Source organism: Oryzias latipes, chromosome 2 (genome assembly GCF_053564925.1).
Source record: "Oryzias latipes strain Hd-rR chromosome 2, Olatipes_Hd-rR_3.1".
Lineage (NCBI taxonomy): Eukaryota > Metazoa > Chordata > Actinopteri > Beloniformes > Adrianichthyidae > Oryzias > Oryzias latipes.
In genome coordinates this window covers 33,952,397-33,974,803 of record NC_136238.1, presented here as the reverse complement: position 1 = coordinate 33,974,803, position 22,407 = coordinate 33,952,397, and the positions used below count along the sequence as shown (strand labels likewise).

The 22,407-nt window shown below is 42.2% G+C and overlaps 4 protein-coding genes across 4 annotated transcripts in view; 2 read left to right on the top strand and 2 right to left on the bottom strand.

Annotated features, from left to right (window-relative positions):
- LOC144987317 (uncharacterized) overlaps positions 1 to 22,407 on the top strand; it is a 406,167-nt gene that overhangs the window by 137,859 nt on the left and 245,901 nt on the right. The window lies entirely within an intron of this gene.
- Positions 1 to 22,407, top strand: part of LOC144986688 (NLR family CARD domain-containing protein 3-like) — a 520,304-nt gene that overhangs the window by 275,269 nt on the left and 222,628 nt on the right. The gene's annotated exons all lie outside the window — the stretch shown is intronic.
- Positions 1,884 to 20,656, bottom strand: LOC144987058 (uncharacterized). The gene is made up of 2 exons (XM_078935985.1): positions 20,114 to 20,656; positions 1,884 to 8,750 (listed from the first exon to the last, which is right to left on the bottom strand). The coding sequence occupies exons 1-2, from the start codon at positions 20,262 to 20,264 to the stop codon at positions 6,754 to 6,756; spliced, it is 2,148 nt and encodes a 715-aa protein (XP_078792111.1). The 5' UTR covers positions 20,265 to 20,656; the 3' UTR covers positions 1,884 to 6,753.
- Positions 8,759 to 19,479, bottom strand: LOC144987988 (zinc finger protein 24-like). Its single transcript, XM_078937986.1, has 2 exons — positions 16,233 to 19,479; positions 8,759 to 9,825 (listed from the first exon to the last, which is right to left on the bottom strand). Exons 1-2 carry the CDS (start codon positions 16,666 to 16,668, stop codon positions 9,806 to 9,808), a joined length of 456 nt encoding a protein of 151 aa, XP_078794112.1. The 5' UTR covers positions 16,669 to 19,479; the 3' UTR covers positions 8,759 to 9,805.

Below are 22,407 nucleotides of genomic sequence, written 5' to 3'. Positions count from 1 at the left end.
AAACAGATGTTTTTGCTGAGTCAGGAAAATGCCTGTTGGAGCTCCAACATGATTGTTGACGGTGTTCCTCCTCTTTCTGCTCCGCTGACGTCCTCATTTTCAGTTTCCTGATCAGACAAACTAAACTCTTTTCCAGGTTTGAATCATCAGAAGAAGAAGAAACTTCCACCTTTGAGCCACATGCTCAGAGAATCCACTTCCAGAACAGCAGAGATTCCCGCCACATGTGACAGAGCATCCAGGTGATCTCCAACTACAGGACATCATCACCTGCCTGTGACAGTCACACCTCCATTCTAGATGCAGCCAATGACCTCTAGGCTGTTTGAGGCTCAGAACAACATGACAGCCAGGAAGACCATCCCTCCTCCTGACCACCAGCTGCTCTGTCTCACAATGGCTGCCATGAGGAAGACTCCATGAAGAGTTAACGCCCAGAGGTCTGCTGGACCAGACACCATTCCTGACAGAGTGACCAGAGAGCAGAGCAGCTGCTAGACGTCTGATGTCTGACAGGAAATCTTCTAGCAGATGTCAGCTCCATCCCATCAGACGTTAGCTGACAGACTGGCGGCTAGAGCTGGAACAGCAGTCAGAAACACAGTCAGAGGGTGGAGATGGGCTGCAGGTGAAGCAGGAGTCCCCGCCAGAAAGGACGCTCAGCACTCCTCCTCTTCTTCAGCTTTCTCAGGGATGAAGCAGAAAATGCTTTTTCCAGAAACATCCCTCCTGCCTCAACCCACTTGTGTCAAGTAGGAACTTCTGGAGCTGCTGACGTCAGCTGGTTTCCATGGCAACGGCTGATGAAGGACAGCAGTTTATGTAAAGTGAGACTGGAACATTGATGTAACTGAAATGACAGAAAGAAGAGACTCAGCGTTTTCCAGCAGCTTCATCCTGCAGAAACATCAGCAGAAGAGAAGCAGCAGCCATGAAGGGACTGAGGACAGACGGACATCAAAGCAGAATCCAAGCAGCACCTTCATCCTGATGAAGCTCCGCCCTCTGACCTTCATCAGTCATCTCCAGGCTCCGCCCCCAGTCTGCAGCAGCTTCATCTGCTGCCTCCATCCTCTCTCTGTGAGTCTCTGCAGAGTTTTTCTGCAGCTGCTGGTTTTTCTGCAGCAGCAGCAGCATCAGAGCCAGAGAGCCAAAGAAAGTGGAAAGTCTGAGAAGAAGCAGCTCTGAAGCTCTGCAGCTGACGGTGCAGCTTCAGGACTCATGAGGAGGACCACACTGCAGCACCTCCTCCTCCTCCTCCACCTTCCTCTTCTGAATGTCCTCCTCTTCTTCAGCAATTACAGCTGCAATTACAGCTGGACCTGGCTGTTCTCACAGACCATGTGGCCTAATGGACAAGGCGTCTGACTTCAGATCAGAAGATTGAGGGTTCAAATCCCTTCATGGTTCGAGGCAGATCTTTCAGAGACTCCCACAGTGAGACACCTGCTGGCTGTTCTTTGTAACTGCAGTTGCAGCTTCTAGAAACGTCTTTGTTTCTGTTTTCATCTTTTCAAACAGTTTGTTTTCTTCACATGAAGCCTAAAGAAATGTCCTCAGAATGATGGAAACAGTTTTTCTGCAGCTTGAAGCTGTTCTGGAAGATTTTCTTCTTAAGTTCAGAGAAATCTCTCATTTGATGAGACGGAGGAACTGCAGCAACATTTCCTGGAAAACCTCCACATTTCATTGAAACCATGTTGGAACTTTGTCCATGAGGCCACATGGTCTGGAAGAAGCCCCAGTTCCAGCTGACAGAAGTCTGGTTCTGATACATCAGATCTCACTAGCAACAGAACCAAACCTTCACGTGTTGCAGCAACAGTTTCCATGTTTGGGAGGATCTTCTGAAGAACAGCTCAGTTCCAGATCACATCATGATGTTTGATGTTTTCTTCATTCCAGGAAATCATCTGTGTCTCCTTTGATCTGTGCTGAGTCAGCACTTTGACTTCTTTTCAACTTTAGATCCATCATTTACAATCAAGGATTTATTGATAAATATGATTTATTGACAGAAAAATAAAGAGTAAATGTATCTATCATCCAGCAGTGATTGTAAGTCTTTTATTTTGAAATTCCTCAAGGATGATCATCATGGTGGGATTTCTAGATCTGCATGAACTCATCCTGAATCCAAAAGACACTGGAGCATCAAAGAATCCAACCCATCTCTGCCAACATGAGGCTCTTACTTTGAAAAGTCTCAGACTTCCTGCAGGGAAACAGGCTTTCTGCTGCTGCACTGACAGATGTGCACGAGCTTGAAAGAGCTTCCTGACTGAGGAGCTGCAGACTTTCTCCTGCAGAGCAGCAGCTGACTTCAGCGTCGTCATGGGAACACAGTCTGCTGCTGCTTCTGGAAACGTCTTCAAGGCTGTGGTGGGACTTGTTGGTCTGGAGGACAGATTCTCTGAGCAAATGCTGCTTCAGCTTCAAGCTTCAGCTCTTTTCTTCTGGCAGAGCTTAGAAGAAATGGAAACCTCCTTTGTTCTGACTGTTTGCTCCAAATCCCAGATTCAGGAATTCCTCCAAGAAGTTCAGCTCAGAGATCATCAGCAGAGAAAAGCCTGAAGTTCTGATGGAAAATGACAACAGAACATGATCAATATTATTGATCCACATGGAATCCAGAAGAAACTCTGAGGTGAATACATGAAGACACAAGCTTCAGAGACATGAGGAGAAGTCAGAGTGAATTCATTCTGGACTTTCTTCTCACATCTTCTCTTCAGAACATCTTTGTCTTTGATCCTTCAAATCTTCTGAAATCTGATCATCCATGGATTGTTTTTGTGGGATCAGATCCAGAGTTGCTGAAAGTTCTGCTGCCCTCTGCTGGTCAAAGTGTCCAAACAGCAGAGGTGTTTCTCTCATCATTCTATCTTTCAGTCACAAACACACTGGTTATATTTTATACTATTAAACCTGTTATAAGATATATAAGGCTTTATAACGGCTGTCTTTACTGCACACAAATTGTTTTTTATGAAAAACTCGTGAAAGAAAGTAAACAGTTCACTTCAACATTAGATATTTCTGCTCAGCAGATGGTGAACATTAGTCCAATAAAAAACAGGAAAAACAGTTGTTCTGGAGTAGGGTTTTGCTGATGGACGATATTATCGTCCATTGTGATGGGTGACTGATATCCCGATGGAGAGACACCATTGTGACGCCACGTTGCGAGTCGACACCATAAGCCGCGGTTACATGTACAAAATATCTTGATGGGATCAATGGTCGGATTATAATCCAACCGTGTACATGGGCCCAGAAAAATGTTTTCAGAATATAAAAACGTTCACTAAGGTCACACTTTCGGTCGGAATAAATCATTCGCACATGCGCCGTAGGGTTTGAAAACCGGAAGGGGATACAACTTCCGCCGAGCGGCTTTTTTCCCCAAACTTTATTGAATGTAACAATTCAATACAAAACGATAACAGCGCCGAGCGGTTATATACATTGACATGTCAGCTCGGTAAAATACGAGATGATCTTCTAAACGTGCTTTTAATGATGTTACAGTTATTATGTGGCGCTGCATCATGGCTAGACGTAACATGTGGGAATAACATCAGCCTTTATTTAGTCGGGACACGACTGGAAACACAAATCCACGTGATTGTTTGAATGTTTTCTAAGGACTGAGCGACATTACTGCTTTGATGCTCAAACCGCTGTGTGTGCTGACGATCAGAGCTGGGCTCAGACACGCACTTTTAGACCCGGTTCTGAGTTCGGTTGCTTGTACCCCTAGAGCTGCGGGACAGATCGCAGTCTTAAATCTCCCACACATACCGCTCATGTACCCCCCCCCCTTCCCATCCAACACAAAGCTGGAAGTCCGCGCTCCGCCGGTCCACTTCACTAGTTAAGTGCGGAGCGGACTACTTCTTTTCTATTTTGTTTGTTACTTTTTTTGTTAAAGTCACTTCCCTCAGTATCACTTCCTGATACTGGATCATCGCGGATTAGTCATTAGTTGGGAAATAAAATAAAAAAAATGTAAAAATAGCCCCCCCCCCTGAGAACCAAAAAGAACAGAGGAACAGGTTTAATCTCTACTAGAAAACATGAATCACAAGAACACCAGACACAAACACCAGTCTGGTTCTTTATCCGAATCTTCCTTCATGTGTTTTAAAACCTTTTCCTCTCTAAATGGTAGAGATGCGGTTCTACTGTGGTTAGACTGTGGATCGTTCCTTAGGTGGTGATCAGATTCAATTCATGAATCAAGCTCAACGGCTCACAGATCGAACCACGATTCTTGCTTTTTAACAGAATATGTTTGTACAGTTACTATAGGTATGTATTTTTACTGGATGTATAAAAAAGTTTAAATTATATGAAATAAATCAGCATCATTTAGAACCGAAGATCAAAATCAACAAAAGTGCTACAAACACAAAGATTTATATAGAAAGAAAGAAATGGGGTTTGTAACTTTAATCAAGTTTCCATCAACATTCTGGTTACGTTCAGCAGTAACATAAACAACAAACATAAACATAATTGTTGTCACGTTGCACGGTGGTGCAGTGGTTAGCGCTCTTGTCTCAAAGCAAGAAGGCCCTCGGTTCAAGTCCTGGTTGGAGGATCTGAAAACAGTAGAGTTTGCATGTTCTCCCTGTGCATGTCTGAGTTTCCTCTGGGGACTCCAGCTTCCATCCCAAACATGCTTCATAGATCAATTGGTTGGTCTAAATTGTCCCTAGATGTGAATGTGAGAGTGCATGGGCCCTGTGACAGACTGGATGCAGGATGTCCCCTGCCTTCATGACCCCAAAAGGGGACAAACAGCTTAGAAGATGATTCATATGAAAATATTCTCCACAGTTTTTCCATCCTCAAAGTTCTGCAATACTTTATGTTTTAAAACATTGCATATTGAAGCCGCTTTTCTGAGCTGCAGAATTTGCTGATTCATGGTGATTCTATTAGTTAGTGGATTTAAAAGAAAATCTGTTTTCACTCAATGGTTACTAGCTCACATGATTTGACAAATTAAAAACTGCAGTCCCTTCTTTTAGCCTAAAACAACAATGAAAATATGACAAAAAATCAAATATGTTTACAAAACATTTTCATAATAATGTACACACTTTGACAACATAAACATTGTCTTATCAGAAAATACAACAATGGTCAACTAAATAAGTTTTGTCTAAAATAATAAAAAACAATGGCAGGACAAAATGTAGTTAATGCCTCCTTTGAACTGAATTACTACATCAATGCTCTGTGTCATTGAGGCCACCAGATTGGGGGGGGTGCACATGTAATGAAAGCTCAGGGAGATTTAACAGCAGACTTCAAGTCGTCTTTATCATTAGACCGGGTGTTTCATCTTCCTCTTCTTAACAGATCATAGATTTTATTCATTGGATTCAGCTCAGGGAACTTTACTGGTTGATCAAACAGTAACATCATAGTCACTGAAAAAGACTTAGGCAATTTTGGCAATGTGGGATGGTGCAAAATACAACCAGTCCACCAGTCTGACTGAGATAATTTACCCCTCCAATACCAAAGCAGTCGCTGGCAGGAAGGACACAATACACTTTGTAACCCTTGTGCTATCCTAGATGACCCCACCCTTCCATTGACGTGTTCTCCCTACCATGACAAAGGTGGATAAAGGTGGAATGTAATCCACTGAACCAGTGAAGATCACAAATCATTGAAAAAAATAAGTTTCAGCGCACTGTCTAGTGGGTCTAGATGACCCAACTCCCAACAGTAACGTGCCTAGGATAGCACAAGGGTTAAACATGATCACTAAATGTTTTTGACATAAACATTTGTTATGTTTTTTTTTCTGGACAAAGAACATTGTTTTATTTAAATTTATACAATAAATTCACTAAATTAAACTAAGGCTTGAAATATTCCAACAGTTTTCCTTTTTAGTATAAAAAAAATAAAGTTCTTTCTTTTAAAAACGAAAAAAAAAAAAAACGACCAAATGGCATTTACACAATATTTTCCCATATACTGTACAAGTTTTCTGCTCTAAGTTTTTCTGTTTTTGAAGTTGAGATTTTTCTCTAAATCCTTTATATTTTTTTTTCGTTACAAAAGAAAAGCTTCTCACCTGTGTGTTTTCTAATGTAATTTACTATATGTTAGGAATGATTAGAAACAGAATAGTTAGACACTCCCTTTTGCATTTTATTAAACTAACTTTTACCTTTTATTACATTAATGGCTTAACCTCGATTTACTATGTATTATCATCTCAAAATTATATTACACTCCAGACAGAGCACAACCAAGACTATTGTCTCGCAACATTCCTTTAACATCCTCCCTTTTTCATCTTTGTGTGTTTCTGGTGTATGCGTTCTGGCAAATGTCTGCAAGAGATCTGACACTTTAGGTGCTCTGACCTTCGAGCATCTAGCCTGCAACAGTCTGTGGGTGTGTTTTTCACACCATGATCCATCGAATGAGGTTCTGAATATGCAAATGCAAGGTATGTATGCCAGGCATTTTGCTGAACCCCTTTGTTCAGACTTTGAATGCACTTTGTTCATCTGTCTGTAACCCTGCGTACAAATCTGTGGTCTTTGTGCGGAGTAAATCTACAAAAGATAAGTAACTGTCTCTGAGTCGTTATTCATTATTTCTGTGTGTAAGAAACTGACGGGGTTACGAACTAATACAAATACAGTCCTTTCTAGAAAATCCAGTTTCTTCACACTAAATTACATTTATGACTGAGCCATTTATCAGTCATAAAAACTATCTCTCACCTGTATGAGTTTTCATGTGTGTTTTTAGAAGAGGTATTCGACTAAAACTGGCATCACATTTATTGCAAGGGAAAGGCTTTTCTCCTGTGTGAATTCTCATGTGTGATTTGAGATTAGATATTTGACTAAAACTTTTATCACATTCTTTACAAGTAAAAGGCTTTTCTCCTGTGTGAGTTCTCATGTGTTTTTTGAGTTTTGATTTTTCACTAAAACTTTTATCACATTCTTTACAAGTAAAAGGCTTTTCTCCTGTGTGAGTTCTCATGTGTTTTTTGAGTTTTGATTTTTCACTAAAACTTTTATCACATTCTTTACAAGTAAAAGGTTTTTCTCCTGTGTGAGTTCTCATGTGTGTTTTGAGATCATATATTTGACTAAAACTTTTTTTACATTCTTTACAAGTAAAAGGTTTTTCTCCTGTGTGAGTTCTCATGTGTACTTTGAGATGAGATGTATTACCAAAATATTTTTTACATTCTTGACAAGAAAAAGGCTTTTCTCCTGTGTGAATTCTCATGTGTGCTTTAAGATTAGATATTTGACTAAAACTTCTTTTACATTCTTTACAAGTAAAAGGTTTTTCTCCTGTGTGAGTTCTCATGTGTGTTTTGAGATTAGATGAATCACTAAAACTTGTATCACATTCTTCACAATAAAAAGGCTTTTCTCCTGTGTGAGTTCTCATGTGTGAGTTGAGACTAGATATTTGACTAAAACTTCTTTTACATTCTTTACAAGAAAAAGGCTTTTCTCCTGTGTGAGTTCTCATGTGTATTTTGAGATGAGATATACGACTAAAACTTGTATCACATTCTTTACAAGTAAAAGGCTTTTCTCCTGTGTGAGTTCTCATGTGTGTTTTGAGATCACATATTTGACTAAAACTTTTTTTACATTCTTTACACGTAAAGGGCTTTTCGCCTGTATGAGTTGTCCTGTGTTTTTTGAGATTAGATTTATAACTAAAACTTTTTTCACAGTTTTTACAAGAAAATGTTTTCTTTCCTGTATGAGTTTCCATGTGAAGTTTCAATTGAGGCCGCCCACTAAACATTTTACCACATTTTTTAGATGCACAATATCTTTCATCAGACCCATTTTGGACATAACTTCTGTCTCTTCTCTTCCCCTGGTCTCTGTTCTGGGGGTCTGTCTCTTCGTCTGTAGTTGATGTTGATTCTGTCTCTTCATCAGTAGTTGATGTTGATTCTTCATGTCGGTTTCCTTCTTCATCCTGACTATCAGTTACATTAAAGCTCTGCGGATTGTTTAGATCTGCTTCACTGTTCTCATCTTCCTCATAAGTAGGAATCTCCATCAAGGTATCAGTCTCCTGCTTCAGATCAAGCTGATCTTCATCCTGACTGATACAGAGTTCCCCTGGTTCCTCTTTAATTTGTGGTGGTTCTGGTTCCTCATGATCCATTCTGAAGTTCTTCTGCTGATTTTTTAGATCTGCTTCAACGTTCTCATTTTCCTCAAAAGTAGGAATCTCCATCAAGGTATCAGTCTCCTGCTTCAGATAAATCTGATCTTCATCCTGACTGATGCACAGTTCCCCTGGTTCCGCTTTAATCTGCGGTGGTTCTGGTTCCTCTTTAATCTGTTGAAGTTGTTTCTCTCCTTGTTCCTCTTCAGTTTGTGGAGGATCTGGTTCCTCATGATCCACTCGGAAGTTCTTCTGCTGATTTTTTATATCTGCTTCACTGTTCTCATCTTCCTCATAAGTAGGAAACTCCATCAAGGTATCAGTCTCCTGCTTCAGATCAAGCTGATCTTCATCCTGACTGATGAAGACGTTCCCTGGTTCCTCTTTAATCTGTGGAGGTTCTTGTTCCTCCTGTACCTCTTTAATCAGTGAAGGATCTGGTTCCTTCTGTTGCTCTTCACTTTGAGCAGGTTCTGGTACCTTCTGTTGTATTCTTAAGTTTCTCTGCTGGTGGCAGAGATCTTCCTCTTCAGTCATCCAATTATGGGGGAGAACTGTAGGAATACAAACACAAGAAAAGGCCCTTTTATACTTTTAAACGAGTTTGTGTATTGACTAACACCAATAAAAGTCGAAATCTGCTCAGTCAGGAACCTTAGAGTTTAAATCTTTAAATATAAAATATGAAAAACTGTTCTTTCCAGGGGCGCTGGATGGGCTGCCCATCTGCACCTGGGGCTGGGATCACTCCTTCCCTGGCTCTGGGACGGGCGGGGCAACCCTCTTGGGGCCCGCGGTTGCTCTGGGTAACATCCACCAGGTCTGCGGGGTCTGGGCGGGGGCTTTGTTGGACCTGTCCTGTGGGGGGGGCTGTCTGGAGGAGGGGGGGGGGGTCTACCAGCTGTCCCAAACTTAAACTCATCTTCATATAATCCCTTATTAGGGTGATGGGGGGGGGGGTTCAGCCTGCATTGCACCTTGGGGGGAGGATCTACTTGGCAGTGGTCCCCCTCCCGTGGTTGCCGTATGGAATTGCCCCCCCCCCGTCTGTTTTATTTGCACCGTAGACATGTAGGGCCCTTAGTAAGGGGGGGGGGTGCTTGGACATCACTGCCAGCAAGTAGTAGATGTCCTTTAGGTCCTACCTGCCAATTTTAACTGCACTGTAGACATTTAGGGCCCTTGGTGGGGAGGGTGATGGGACATCACTGTGAGTAAATGTGGACGAGCTTGGTCGGGCCATGTTTACAACCCCCTCGTGTGGACCCCCTCTACTCCTGGATGTCTTCCTCCTGGGCGGGGGCGGCTGACCCCTCGCCTTGCTCCTTCATGGACCAACCGTGGGCCAGGTGGGGGCTGCATGGAGCACGGGGCGGGTCTCCCTTGGGGGGCCCTGGCTCGTACCTGGGGTTCGGGCGGGAGGATGATCAGAACTCTTGGGGTGATGATGACGTGCTCGTCTGGGGCTGTGGGCACTCTTCTGGGGCTGTGCCCTGCATTGGGCCCTCGCTGCGTGGCGGGGGGCTGCTCTCCTGGTTGAACTGGAGCAGCACTCTCTGCCCCCCCCTCCCCATGCCTCCCTGCTCTCTGGCTTTGGGGGCCCCGTGGGCTATGGTGTCAAATTAGCGCCTAAAGTATTGCGCATCAAAACAGTAAAACCGCGCATCAAAACCCCAAATCTGCTAATCAAAGTGCATAAATTGAGAACCAAAACCCACAATTTGCAACCAAAAGCCATTCCCCAAAGCACAATCCTATTTCTCAGCTGCCGATTTGTTTTCTCGTCATTCTGAAATCCTGTTTTTGAGTTGCAGTTTTATTTTGAAATTATCTTTTTGAGTTGCGCTTTTATTTTTTGCGGTTTTGATTCTAAAACCTGTTGACACGTAAAAACAGCGACATGTCAGTCAAGGGGAGGGGAGGTGGGACATCCCTGATATCCAGAAGCTCATTGGCTGCCGAATAACACCGAGTCTTACGTCAACAGACCAGTTTAGAATGTGCCGGTAAGTTTTTCATGTTTTTCATATCTTTTACAATATTAAACGATCAAACTTGTACTTTATTGAACCAGAGGACGCCAGCACAGCCAGATGAGGAGCTCCAACAGTAGCTGCTAGTGAAAAAAGATGTTAGAAAGTTAGATGTTGCATGACAAACTATCACCATTGTTCTCCTGTGTTAGCATGCTAGCTAGCTCAATGCTAGCGGGGTTTCCAGCTCTTTCCATGACTTTTATGGATTAAACAAAGTCGAGTTTTTACCACAGTGTCAGTATCAGTCATGTAAACCTGGGAATAATTGCCCGTGAATTGTCACTAGGGTTAATCAAATATGTTACAACCTATAAGGTTTCTCAATATTTTTCAGGGTTTGCAGACAGAGGGAATTATTGAACAGAGCAACAATATTGCTGTGCCATATTTCCAAAATGTATGCGTCTGCACTATGCAGACTGGCAGAATTCTGGTATGAGTGAATCAGAGCAGAGTAAATTGTAGCAGACCAGCAAAAACGTGCTTTATTCCCCTTAAAATTATTCCAGTATTAGACATCAATATAATTATTAGTTTCTTTTTAATTAGGATGGGATTTTAAAATGGACTATTCCTGTATGTCTGTTGTTTTCTATAAGGACCGTTGTTATGCATGCTATAACAAAAAAGGCAGGAATTCTGAGGCAGCTACAACGTGGATGTCTACAACTTCTTGAAGGTAAAGAAAACAATTTTAATCTTAATTTTTCCTCTTCTTTTTTGGGTTAATTAACTTTGGTGTCTTTGTTTCTTTCCAGATGCAGGCCCCAAAGACATCCCTGGTGTGATGCAAAGGCTGTCCAGCAGGATCACAGACATCTCCTGTTAACTGAAAGAGATGCATTTAAAATAGTTGTCCATTTTGACCATGATTGCATTGACAACATGCCCAGGCACACTGTCTGCTTCCCATTTCTCAGTGCCTGTACGAAAACAGTGACTTTTCCACCTCAAGTCTTTTGAGGAGTTTTAAAAATAGTTATTTTAATTTCTCTGAATTGTGGTTCAGAATTTCACAGAATCTAATACACTTTACTCTGTGTTTCAAAGATATTTGCAAAACAATCTATCAGTCTTCTGTACAAAACACATTTAATGGTCAAACATTAAAAAGTGAAGCACTACAAAATACCAGTGGTGATTATTAGCCATTTATTTTCTTAAGGGGGGCAGTATTTTGTAAGGCAGATGAGATCTGTTCACATTGTTAGTTTTTATTACATCCTGCTGAGATGACATGCATAGATCAGTGCATAAATGTTAATGTCTTGGCCATGGTTTTCCCATGTCCCACAAGGGTTGAACAGGTCTGAGAGGAGAGAGGACAAGCCACAGAGGGAACAACTCCAACAGTTTCCTGCTCTGCCTGGTTTAAGTTAGACTGTCGTCCAATATCCACAGCATCCTGCACACAAAGAAAAAATGTATTTAAGAAAGTTAAAATGAGAATACAGTATATACATATATATATACCTTAAATGATACTCAGTAGCTGCATATTGTGAGAGTTAACTTCCTGTGTGAACCTGCAATCTTTAAGGTTGAGAATAAAACGGTTTGGGAATACAGTTCAGAATCAGAAAAACTTTATTGATCCCACAAGTGGGAAATTTGTTCTGGTACCTCAAATAAATAATGTGTTTCTGAATCATAATTTTACTTTTATTATTTTAAATAGGGATGAACTTGATCCCAAACTAGGAAAGGTGTCACTTTCTTACAGCAATCTGTTGCTTTGTTCAATCAATCTGTAATCCCTAAAAATATATTGAGAAACCTTCTAAATTATACATGAATGTGCTTCTTGAAAATTCTTTTTGATTAATCCCAATTACAATTCACAGGCAATTATTCCCAGGTTTACATGACCGATCCTGACACTGTGGTAAAAAAAAAAAATCGACTTTGTTTAATCCATAAAAGTCATGAAAAGAGCTGGAAACCCCGCTAGCATTGAGGTAGCTAGCATGCTAACACGGGAGAACAATGGTGAAAGTTTGTCATGCAACGTCTAACTTTTTAATATCTTTTTTCACTAGCAGCTACTGGTGGAGCTCCTCATCTGACTGTGCTGGCGTCCTCTGGTTAAATAAAGTACAAGTTTGATCATTTAATATAGTAAAAGATTTGAAAAACATGAAAAACTTACCGGCACATTCTAAACCTGAAACCCTCTAAAATCTGTCAAACACAACAGAAGACAGTCTTCTCTTTCTACATCGCAGTTCATCTTTACCGGTTTAGCTCATTCTTTTAGAGCGATTATGCTGCGTTTTTAAACAGCACCCTGTTCTGTGTCCTGATTGGCTGGAGACCCTGTCACTCAATCTCCTCAGTCCGTGCCGTGTCTCCTGTACAGAAAGGCAGAGCTCTTCAGATCTACAGAAATCTTTGATCCATCAGATCTTTTTTTTCATTCCAAGATCCTGGACTTGATTTCCATGAAAGTTTGAGATTTCAAACAAGAGACAAGGATGAAAATGTTCATGTCTGTCTGAGAAAAGTGTATGTAGGCAGTGAGGAGTTTTACTGCCATAAACTTCTGTAATCAGACTCCTTGGATTTTAGCGATCATGGTTATTTTTAGAACAAAACTCTTGCAATAAACGAGCAAACTCTGTACTGGTGAAAAGGTAACGCAGATATATGCGTAGCTGCAGCAGAACATGTAGAAATTTTCTTTTTCATAATTACTGGATGAGAAACAGACGCACAGGACACAGCGCAGCTGCGCAAATCGTGAGAAGTGACGCAGCCCTGAAAGTCTCAGCGGAATTATGACGTGAGAGGATTGACTATCAGAAAACAAGTGAAGGGAAACCGAAGATCCAAACAGTCATGCTGCTGATGCCCAAAATGGATGAACCGCGAGGCGCCAACAGTTCTCACATACAGTCACCTTGACGGCAGTGATGCCAAGCTGCTGTTGGAAGAGTTTCATCAACCGGGAGGTGAAGTTGGTTCGCTGGTCTGTCAGAATTTCATCAGGTATTCCTACCCTGGAGAAAAACTGAATCAACGATCTCATGACTGCAGGAGCTGTAATGGTGTGCAGGGGAAAAGCTTCTAGGAACCGTGTAGCAGATTCACAAACCACCAGGATGTACTCGTGACTAGAGATGGGTATCCTTAAGGTTTTAACGGTACTACTACTCTTATTGATACTGCTTATCGATCCGGCATTTTAACGGTACTCTTATCGATACTTTGTGAGGATGAAAAATAAACAAATAAATAACAAATTAAGAGCATAAACGGTTTTATTTCCTCATTATGCAACAGCATTGTTTTTTCACAAAACATTTTACTTTATGCATGACAGTGTTCCAATAAAAACATGGAATGCACGTTGATGTGCTAGACCAGAGTCCTGAACCTCTCCAAGAGCCATTTGAATCAGTTTCCCACTGAGATGAAAGCACAGGGAGCCGCTACACTAGGGGTGTTAGAAAGTTAGAAAAAGGTTTTTGCCGATATATAGTGATAGTTAATTTGGCAATACTTGTATTGATTAAAAATGCTGTCATGATATTTATTTAATTATCCGTATTCTTTATGAGAGTGATGTTTCCTTTGATCTTTTGTCCATTTTCCACAACATTGAATAGACTTTTCTGTCTGTCAAACACAGAGTTAAGATGAGTGAGATGATGGAAACAAATTCACTTTCATGCAGACTCCTTTGTATTTATTGTCTTTAAATCCAGTAAACCCAATACATTATATTAATTTTATGGATGACAACTATGTTTTAATAGGAAGCAGCTGTTAGTTTGTTGCGGGTCTGGAATCATAAGCGGATGGGTCTAAGCCCCGCTTCTCTCCCGCATCGTATGGTCATTGTAGCAGCAAGGTGACAGGATAGTGGGGGCGCCCTGATGCAAATTTAATACATTTTATGCGGAAATGGGTGGCGTTCACAGATGCAGACACGCCCCCTCCGTGTGCTTATGCTGCTTTCTTCCTTCTACCTGTGCCTTTAACACCTGATGGTGTTAAAGGCACCACGACACTCTGAGTACCTGGTAGTTATTTTACAAAAACGCAGAGAGACGCCGCATTTTGGACCGTTAGCTCTTTCTGCCATCCTAAAACTTTGGTAGCGTTCTTGTGTGTTGACTGACTTGGCGAGTTAAATATGGCAGATAAGGTTTATATCTTGTGGGACACAAAAAAGCGACTTCTCCTGTACCGATAGCAGAACCGTCGAGGTCAGATCTTAACGATACTGCAGTCTTGAAGAATGTTGCCCCGGGGCTCCCTCAATACTGGGGCACGGTACCCACCCCTACTCGTGACCACGTTCTCCTGAACGGTGTGGAAATGATGATCAGTAATGCTCTGTCTGACTTATGTGTGATGGCACGTTTCTGGCAAGTAAGACATGTTGCACAGTACGTCTGAAAATCAGTGTACATAGAAAAAAATGTGAACTAACACGAAGATATGTTTTGTGATGACCCAGGTGACCCGCCCATGCGAGTGTGTGCTAAGTGCATGATGAGTGGCCTGCAGGTGGTTGGAACAACTCACCGTAGGTGTTCACCTTTAGCTGCACACAGAACATCATCAACAACAATAAACTGCACATTTCCCAAACATTTGTTACTTTCCATCGTCACTTTGGCGAACAAAGGTTTTAAAGTTTGGTCTTCATTTTGTAAAGCTAAAATGTCAGCTGGTATTTCAAATGTTTCTGCTGTGGTTGGGATCTCAGGATCCGGCAACTTAATTCTTTTTTTCAAACCGTCTCTGGACTTTTTTTTTGGCATTTCTTTGCTCCCATCAAAGAAACTGTCATGCATGTGTGGAAGACTTTGCTTCCCAGCTTTAGCCTGAGCCCTAGTAAACACACTAACAGCTAGCTCAGCTTAGCTTTAGCTGTTTCAATAGCCTCATTTAATCAGTCCCTCAACATCAGTAAATCACACCCCAAAATCAAATCAACAAGGCAGGTTGTCTACCACCCCAGCAGTCAAAAGGCATGATTGTTCATCTATGGTCACAGTTACATCCGCTTTTGTGTAAAAATGTTTGTCACCATGTACACACAAAACATTTGTTTGCCTGCCATAATCAAGTCCACCAAAAGGGATTAAACTCTGTTTGACCAAAGAAACAAAACTACCAGTGTCCAGCATAACAGTAACCTGCTGTCCATTCACAGTCACAGATTTGTCTTTGTCCGTGTGAACAGGCCCTGATCCTGCGACAATCTGGGTGCATAGCAAGCACCTGTGAATTTAGTCTTGCGAATTGGGCATACAGAGGCTTTGTGACCAATCTGCTGGCAATAGTAACACACAAGGTCCTTACCAACTGCTCCCTGGTCAGGTGTTGGGTTGGTACCTTGTAGGGTTGGGCGATGTCCCCTAAATTGGCAGTTGACAATGTTTGCAGTCAACCATCGGGATGGACGATGATATCGTCGGGGGAGGGGGGTTTGTCATTATATAAATATTATTCATTATTTTACTTTATTTATTTTATTTCCCAAATAATGACTCATCCGCGATGATCCAGTCTAAACTGAGTGAAGTGACTTAAAAAAAATAGAAAAGAAGTGGTCCGGTCCTGCGTTTGATTAGACCGGTGGAGCGAGCAACGGTGTCTCTAGCAGAGCAGACGGACTTACAGTTTTGTGTTTTAGGGGAAGTAAGGATGCTTTGTTACGTGTGGGAGACATAGGACTGTGATCCGTCCCGCAGCTCTACCTGAACGAGCTACCGGAATTTATGAGAAGCGGGTCTCCCGGTAAAAGTGTGTGTCGGGGCAGAGCTCGAAGCGCTAGCTAACGCAGTGCGTAAGCTTCGAAGCAGAAAGGCCACTCAGTCCTTAGAAACCGTTCAAACAATAGTGGATTTGTGTTTCCAGTCGTGTCCCAATAATCCTTATCAAGCGTCATATGGTGTCGACTCGCAGCGTGGCGGGGCGTGGCATCACGATGGGGAGACACCATCAGTCACCCATCACGATGGACGATGGTATCATCCCTAGTACCTTGCGTTGGCTGATTGAAGTCTCTCCTTGCAGGTCTCGATGGAGCAGTTTGAATGGGATGACGCTGATCCCCACCCGACAGCCTTGTAGATGCCCCTCGTCGAGCATTAACGTACTGCAGCGCAAGCCGGGCAGCAGTGAGCCCATCCTCTGGTTCGTGCTCCTTTACCCACGTCCTGATGTCAGCTGGAAGCACACGCAGCAGCTGGTCCCGGATGACAATCACCCCGATCTGGTCCTTCGTGTGTTTCTTTGGGCGGATCCAGCGACGGTAGAGGCCCTTCAGTCGGTGGTAGGTCTGAGTTGGATTCTCCCCGTATGGCACCACAACGGACCAGAACTGCTGGCGATAAGTGCCTGGCGAGATGTCAAATTTCACCAGGAGTGCGTGTTTCAGGTCTTTGTAGATGTGGGCTTGCTGCTCGTCAATTGCCATGTAGGCCACCAACACCTTTCCGGACAGTAGTGGCACCAGGCGACACAAAATCAACACAAAATCCTCCGGCGTCCGTGTCGCGCACTCAAGAACACATGCAGCTTGTATGTCATGTATGTACTTTCGGGCTCTGTGAATGGATTGAATTCTCCATCTAACACCAAACACAAGTCATTTGTTTTTTAACACACCTCTAAACAGCCAAACAGCATGAACGTCACTTCAGGTCTTAGACACTTCAGTCATGGTTCAACAAAAAGAAACACGCATGCCCGGCCGCATCCCAGAATCCTTTGGGGCCATTAGACCCAACGTGCACGTGATCGCCACTACAATATGATGAAGCTTTCAAGTTAAAAGCAATCGTTAAAAGCAGCGTGAAAAAATCCCCCATCAGTAAATGGAAATGCCGGTCAGCTGCGTGACGGAGAGAACAGCGCATGCTCAGAAGTGAATTTACCTCTGAGTCATAGTGACTCGGCTGGCTGCACGTAAATATGCGTGAATAACATCAGCCTTTATTTTGAGGGACACGACTGGAAACACAAATCCATGTGGTTGTTTTTACGGTTTCTAAGGACTGAGCGGAATTTTGCATTGAAAAGCTCACAGCCGCCGTGTGAGCTTTTCGGATAGGAAGGGGAGACAAGGAGCCCGCTTGGCGAGCGCGGAGCGCAGAGGCGTCCGCGGAGCAACAAGTGTTTGTTGTGAAAGGAAACTTCTGACGAACGCGCCGTGCTGAGGCGCGCGCTTTTCAGTCGCCGCAGCTTTATTTTACTGGTGTTTTTTTAACCAGCCCCGTTAGTACCATAATGCTGCCGCGACACAAGCGGAAGGAGAGCTGTTCCTTTTCACCCCTCCATGCACTGCTGCTCCTTGCTCATTCTTAAACACGTACAACAGTGTGGCGAGCCGGGCGTTGGCCCCGCTTTTAGCCCCTAAGACTCATGGGAAATGGGGGATCGCGGATGTAAATTTCCTCATCATAACTGAGGGATGTAATGTTGATTATATGGTTACTGTTTGTAATTTTATGTATGATACCTAGATTGTCAATAAGTAAAAAAAAATAAAATAAAAAACCCCATAACTGAGGAACTTGTGAACAGAATAGAGGTCCATGCCGTTTCAGTTGTGGGTGTACTTGGATACATGAGCTTGAGTCAAGGCAGTACCCGCCCACAGTGTGGTAATGAGCCACGCTCACCCTGGGAGTCAGGACGTGCTTTGTCGAAGCAGCGGCTTGTATTATGATGCGGCTTGTGTATGTACAAAAATAATTAAGCACGTGAAAATAGGTGGGTGCGGCTTGTAATCGGGTGCGCTTTATAACCCGGAATTTACGGTACCTATCTAACTAATGAACTAACTATATAGCCTATATAGGTGTTGTGGATTGACTGTGACTGTCTGGGTCAGCGCTGTGTGTAGGAGGATGCGCGTGTTGATTCCTCTGCAGCGGACCGCACTCTAGCTGCACGTGAGCCTTCACCTGTGCTCTCTGGTACAGACATCTTTTCAGAATATTATATATTGCCCAGTAATAAACAGACTGCAGACAATTTTTCACCTTTCTGCTGGCCATGAAGCCTGACACCCATGAAGAACGCGGGGCAGGAGGCCTTTATTCATGGAAATCTAACAGCGCGCGTTCATGTTTGGTGTTACAGAGAGTGAAGGAGAACAGTAATAACCCGCCCCTAACACAAAATCCTACGGTGGGCGGCCGTGTCACGCACTTAAGAACGCACGCAGCTTATTACGGAAATGAATACAATGGAAATTAATAATTAGAACGCATTAAATTTGTCGTATTCCCTCACAAGGCAGAAACTTCGGTTTTAGAATGAGGATGTGTGCTTCTGAAAGCGCGCGCCTGTGTGTCTGTAAAGGGAGCCGCGTCTCACGTGCAGCGCAGAGCGCACGCCAACAACAGACAGTGACAGACAGTGAAATGTCAAATTTCACCAAGAGTGCGTGTTTCAGGTCTTTGTAGATGTGGGCTTGCTGCTCGTCAATTGCCATGTAGGCCACCAACACCTTTCCGGACAGCAGTGGCACCAGGCGACACAAAATCAACACAAAATCCTCCGGCGTCCGTGTCGCGCACTCAAGAACACATGCAGCTTGGAATGGAAATGAATACAATGGAAATGAATAATTAGAACGTAGTAAAGTTGTCGTATTTCCTCGCGAGACGGAAACTTCTGTTTTAGAATGAGGATGTGTGTTTCTGAAAGCGTGCGCCTGTGTGTGGGTGGGTGTGTGTGTGAGTAAAGGGGGTCATGTGCAACAGAGGCAGTGAGAGCGCGTGCCGACGAGAGACAGTGACAGGCGTGGTGGGAGAGAGGAGAGAACAGTCTGAAAGAAAGAAGGAAAGTCTGAACACAGGACTAGCAGAAAAAGGAAATTATCAGCAAAGATGAATGTGTTTAATGTGTTAATTATAGTTCCAATCACGCACCATGTGCTGAACTTTAAAAAAAAAAAACGAAAGAAAAAAGTGCGGTGATGCGGTCATCACCGCGGTGATAAGGTCATGATGAGGTTATCGTCACAGCCCTCCTTGCTGCGTCCACCACTTAGATACCAGTTAAAGTCTTTGTTTGATCGCTACATGGAGTGGTGTCAATGAATATCTCACATACAGTGCATGGAATATACAGAGAATGTTGAAAGATCAGGTTTATTATTTAGAAGAGTTCTGCATGGTAATCATGTTCAGAAAAGAAAACACAGGGAGCCGCATCACCCTCTGCAATCGTAGGGGTTAGGGGTGAGTTAAAGCCCCTCCCCCACCTCTACCTGCTTTGCCGTCTACCTGTTCACGTCCTGCAGCTGAGAGTTGTTTTCCCCCGCGCTCCTTCAGTGTATTCTACACAGAGAGCGCAAAACACGGTCAGCATAGCAGCAGGTTGACACCACAGTCGGAGCGCCACCGCAGATTTCATCAGTTTGATGTGGAAATCCAGAAACCATAAAAAGGATAAAGCGGGTTAAGAAAACGAATGGAAGGCTGGTCGGAAATATTTATACTTGACTCATTTTATTATTAGTGTCTTTTGAAAGAGAGAGAGAGAGAGAGAGAGATAGAGAGAGAGAGAGAGAGAGAGAGATAGAGAGAGAGATAGAGAGAGAGATAGAGAGAGAGATAGAGAGAGAGATAGAGAGATAGAGAGATAGAGAGATAGAGAGATAGAGAGATAGATAGATAGATAGATAGATAGATAGATAGATAGATAGATAGATAGATAGATAGATAGATAAGAAACAGCAGTTTCAGTAAACACACCGAGCTAGCACTGGTTTTCAGCACCCACATAGTATATACACCCGCCCGGACAGTATGTTAGTGTAGAACCGCCACTAAGTGACAGACGGGTCACCAAACAGAAGGAAGGAAGCTCAAAGGGCTTCTCTGTTTGTTTGATGAAGGTAAACATACCTATGCGGTGGAGTTTAAGCTGCGGGTTCCACTTCCAGCTGATATCCAGCAGTCTGCGCTGACGACAGAGCTCCTCCTCGTTCTGGACGATGGTTCCTTCAGCAGCAGAAAGTTGTTCTCTGACAGAACCTTCCTGAGGTTCTGAAGACATGGTTCCTGCTCCGATCTTCAGCTCCAACTCCCACAAACACCGCCGTCCTCTTCACTGCAGCTCCGATCGATCATCTGCTAGTCTCACAACAATCACAGCAATCCACGTTGTCTTTCCGTTCAACACTTCTTCACTCATTTACGACACTTTGGAAAATGCTGAGAGTTCCCACACGAACGACGTATCGTCCTTTCTGTCCAAAAACCTCACAAACGTCCCAACAAAACACCACCGACCTCTCAACACAAGCTAACGCTGCTAGCCTGCTAACAAGCTAACGCTGATAGCGCCTCGTGCTGTTTACTTCCGGGTCACGTGCAGAAACTGTATTTAAAAAGAAACGTATAAACTGCTTAACTGAACCTCAACATAGTTAAAAAAAACTTCAAATAGTTAGAAAAAAAATCAGGAGATAGCAAAAAAAGAAAATCAAAATAGAAAAAATGTATCGAACATACTTTTTGAGAGCTGTTGTGACGTCATCACAATGGGTCGTTCTCAATTCTTTTTTCTTTTTTTTTTTTTAAATCAACTTTATTGCACATTATGTCATTTTACAAAGATGTACTTTTAGGTATGCAATAAAAACACAACTGCAAATATCAAATACACAACTGTAACAAACAGAAGAACAAGAATAGAGAGAAATAAGCCAGGGGGTTAAACTCTACGAGAAAATACTGAAACTATCACATACAGATAATGTTCTGATTGCTTTTTGCTTCTCTGAATTTCGAATACTGTTGATATACTGATTTAATTCAGAAAGGAATACAGTGAAACAAGGTTTTCTACCAGAAAATTTACATTTATGAACATGGAATTTAGCCAAAATTAGTAAAAGATTTAAAAGAAAAGCAGAGTCCTTTTGCATATTGTTTGATATTAGACCCAACAAAACATCTTTCCAAGATAAGACAAAACAAGAATGAATTTTATCATTAATAAAATCACATATCTTCTGCCAAAATACCTTCACTTTGGGACAATGCCAAAAAAGATGGATAACTGTTTCAGGGGAATTACAACCAAAACTACAGAGTGTGTCAATGTTTAATTTAAATCTGTTTTGAATAAACATTTTAGCTGGGTAAATTCTATGGATAAGCTTAAAAGAAACTTCTTTAACCTTATTAGTGATTAAAAATTTATTGGGTGTTTGCCAAACCTCCTTCCATGCAATGTCTTCAACAAACATGTTCCAATAAGACAAGCTAGGAGGTAGTGAAACAATGTTCGTTTGAAATAATGTTCTTATTGCTTTGTTGTTTTTCCTAGGATAACCGGTCAGACATATTTTCCCCACAGGAGTATTTATGGGAGAGAGTAGAAAAGGCTCCTCAATATTAACTCTGTGTTGGAATTTAAACAGCATGCAGACACCAGAAGGAATAGCTCCAAACACTCTAGCATATTCTAAAGGGGGAACAGGGAAGTTAAATTTAGATAGGAATTCCTCATAAGTTAAAAGTAAGCCCTGGTTGTTAAATAATTGATACACAAAAATAATCTTATTTCGAAACCAATGTTCTATGAAGAGTGATTTACGTTTATATAAAATGTCCCTGTTATTCCAGATAGAATATTTGTGAGGTGAAAAGTTGTGTTTGTATACAAGGAACCATGAAAGGAAGGCTTGGCGGTAAAATGCAGATAATTTTAGTGGGATTTTACATACATCATAATTACACATGAGAAAGAAATCAACACCACCAACTTTAGATAAAAGATGAAGAGGTATAGTGTTCCAAATGGAGCTGGGATTTCTAAAAAGTTGTTTCAACCAATTAATTTTAAATGTGTTATTCTATGAGGTTCCATTTGTGCCAAAAATATCAAAATGTGTTTTTGCGTCTACTGTTATGTCTTTGGTCCATTGTCTATGTCTACTGATCGTGTTTTTGCGTCCACTGTCTATGCTTTGGGCTCATTGTCTATGTCTATTGAACGAGTTCATTTTACATTGGTTCATGTCTATGTATTACTAAGCAATATCTTCTGCATGCCCATGATTCTTTGATTATTACTTTGTATTAACTTTGTGATGTATATGCTTGCTTTATCCTTAAACTTTATCTTTGTCATTGTCCTTATCCCATGTCGTCTAACTACGGCGTCAGGAAGATCCTTAGCAACCGTTGCT

Excerpts from the sequence above, each read along its gene's own strand:
- LOC144987988 (XM_078937986.1), bottom strand. The coding sequence starts at position 16,668 with ATGGCAATTGACGAGCAGCAAGCCCACATCTACAAAGACCTGAAACAC. Across the intron at positions 9,826-16,232 it reads CTTCAATCAGCCAACGCAAG|GCGCTAATTTGACACCATAG; the intron begins GTACTAGGGATG and ends GCAATACTTTAG.
- LOC144987058 (XM_078935985.1), bottom strand. The coding sequence starts at position 20,264 with ATGTCTTCAGAACCTCAGGAAGGTTCTGTCAGAGAACAACTTTCTGCT. Across the intron at positions 8,751-20,113 it reads GCTTAAACTCCACCGCATAG|TTCTCCCCCATAATTGGATG; the intron begins GTATGTTTACCT and ends GTATTCCTACAG.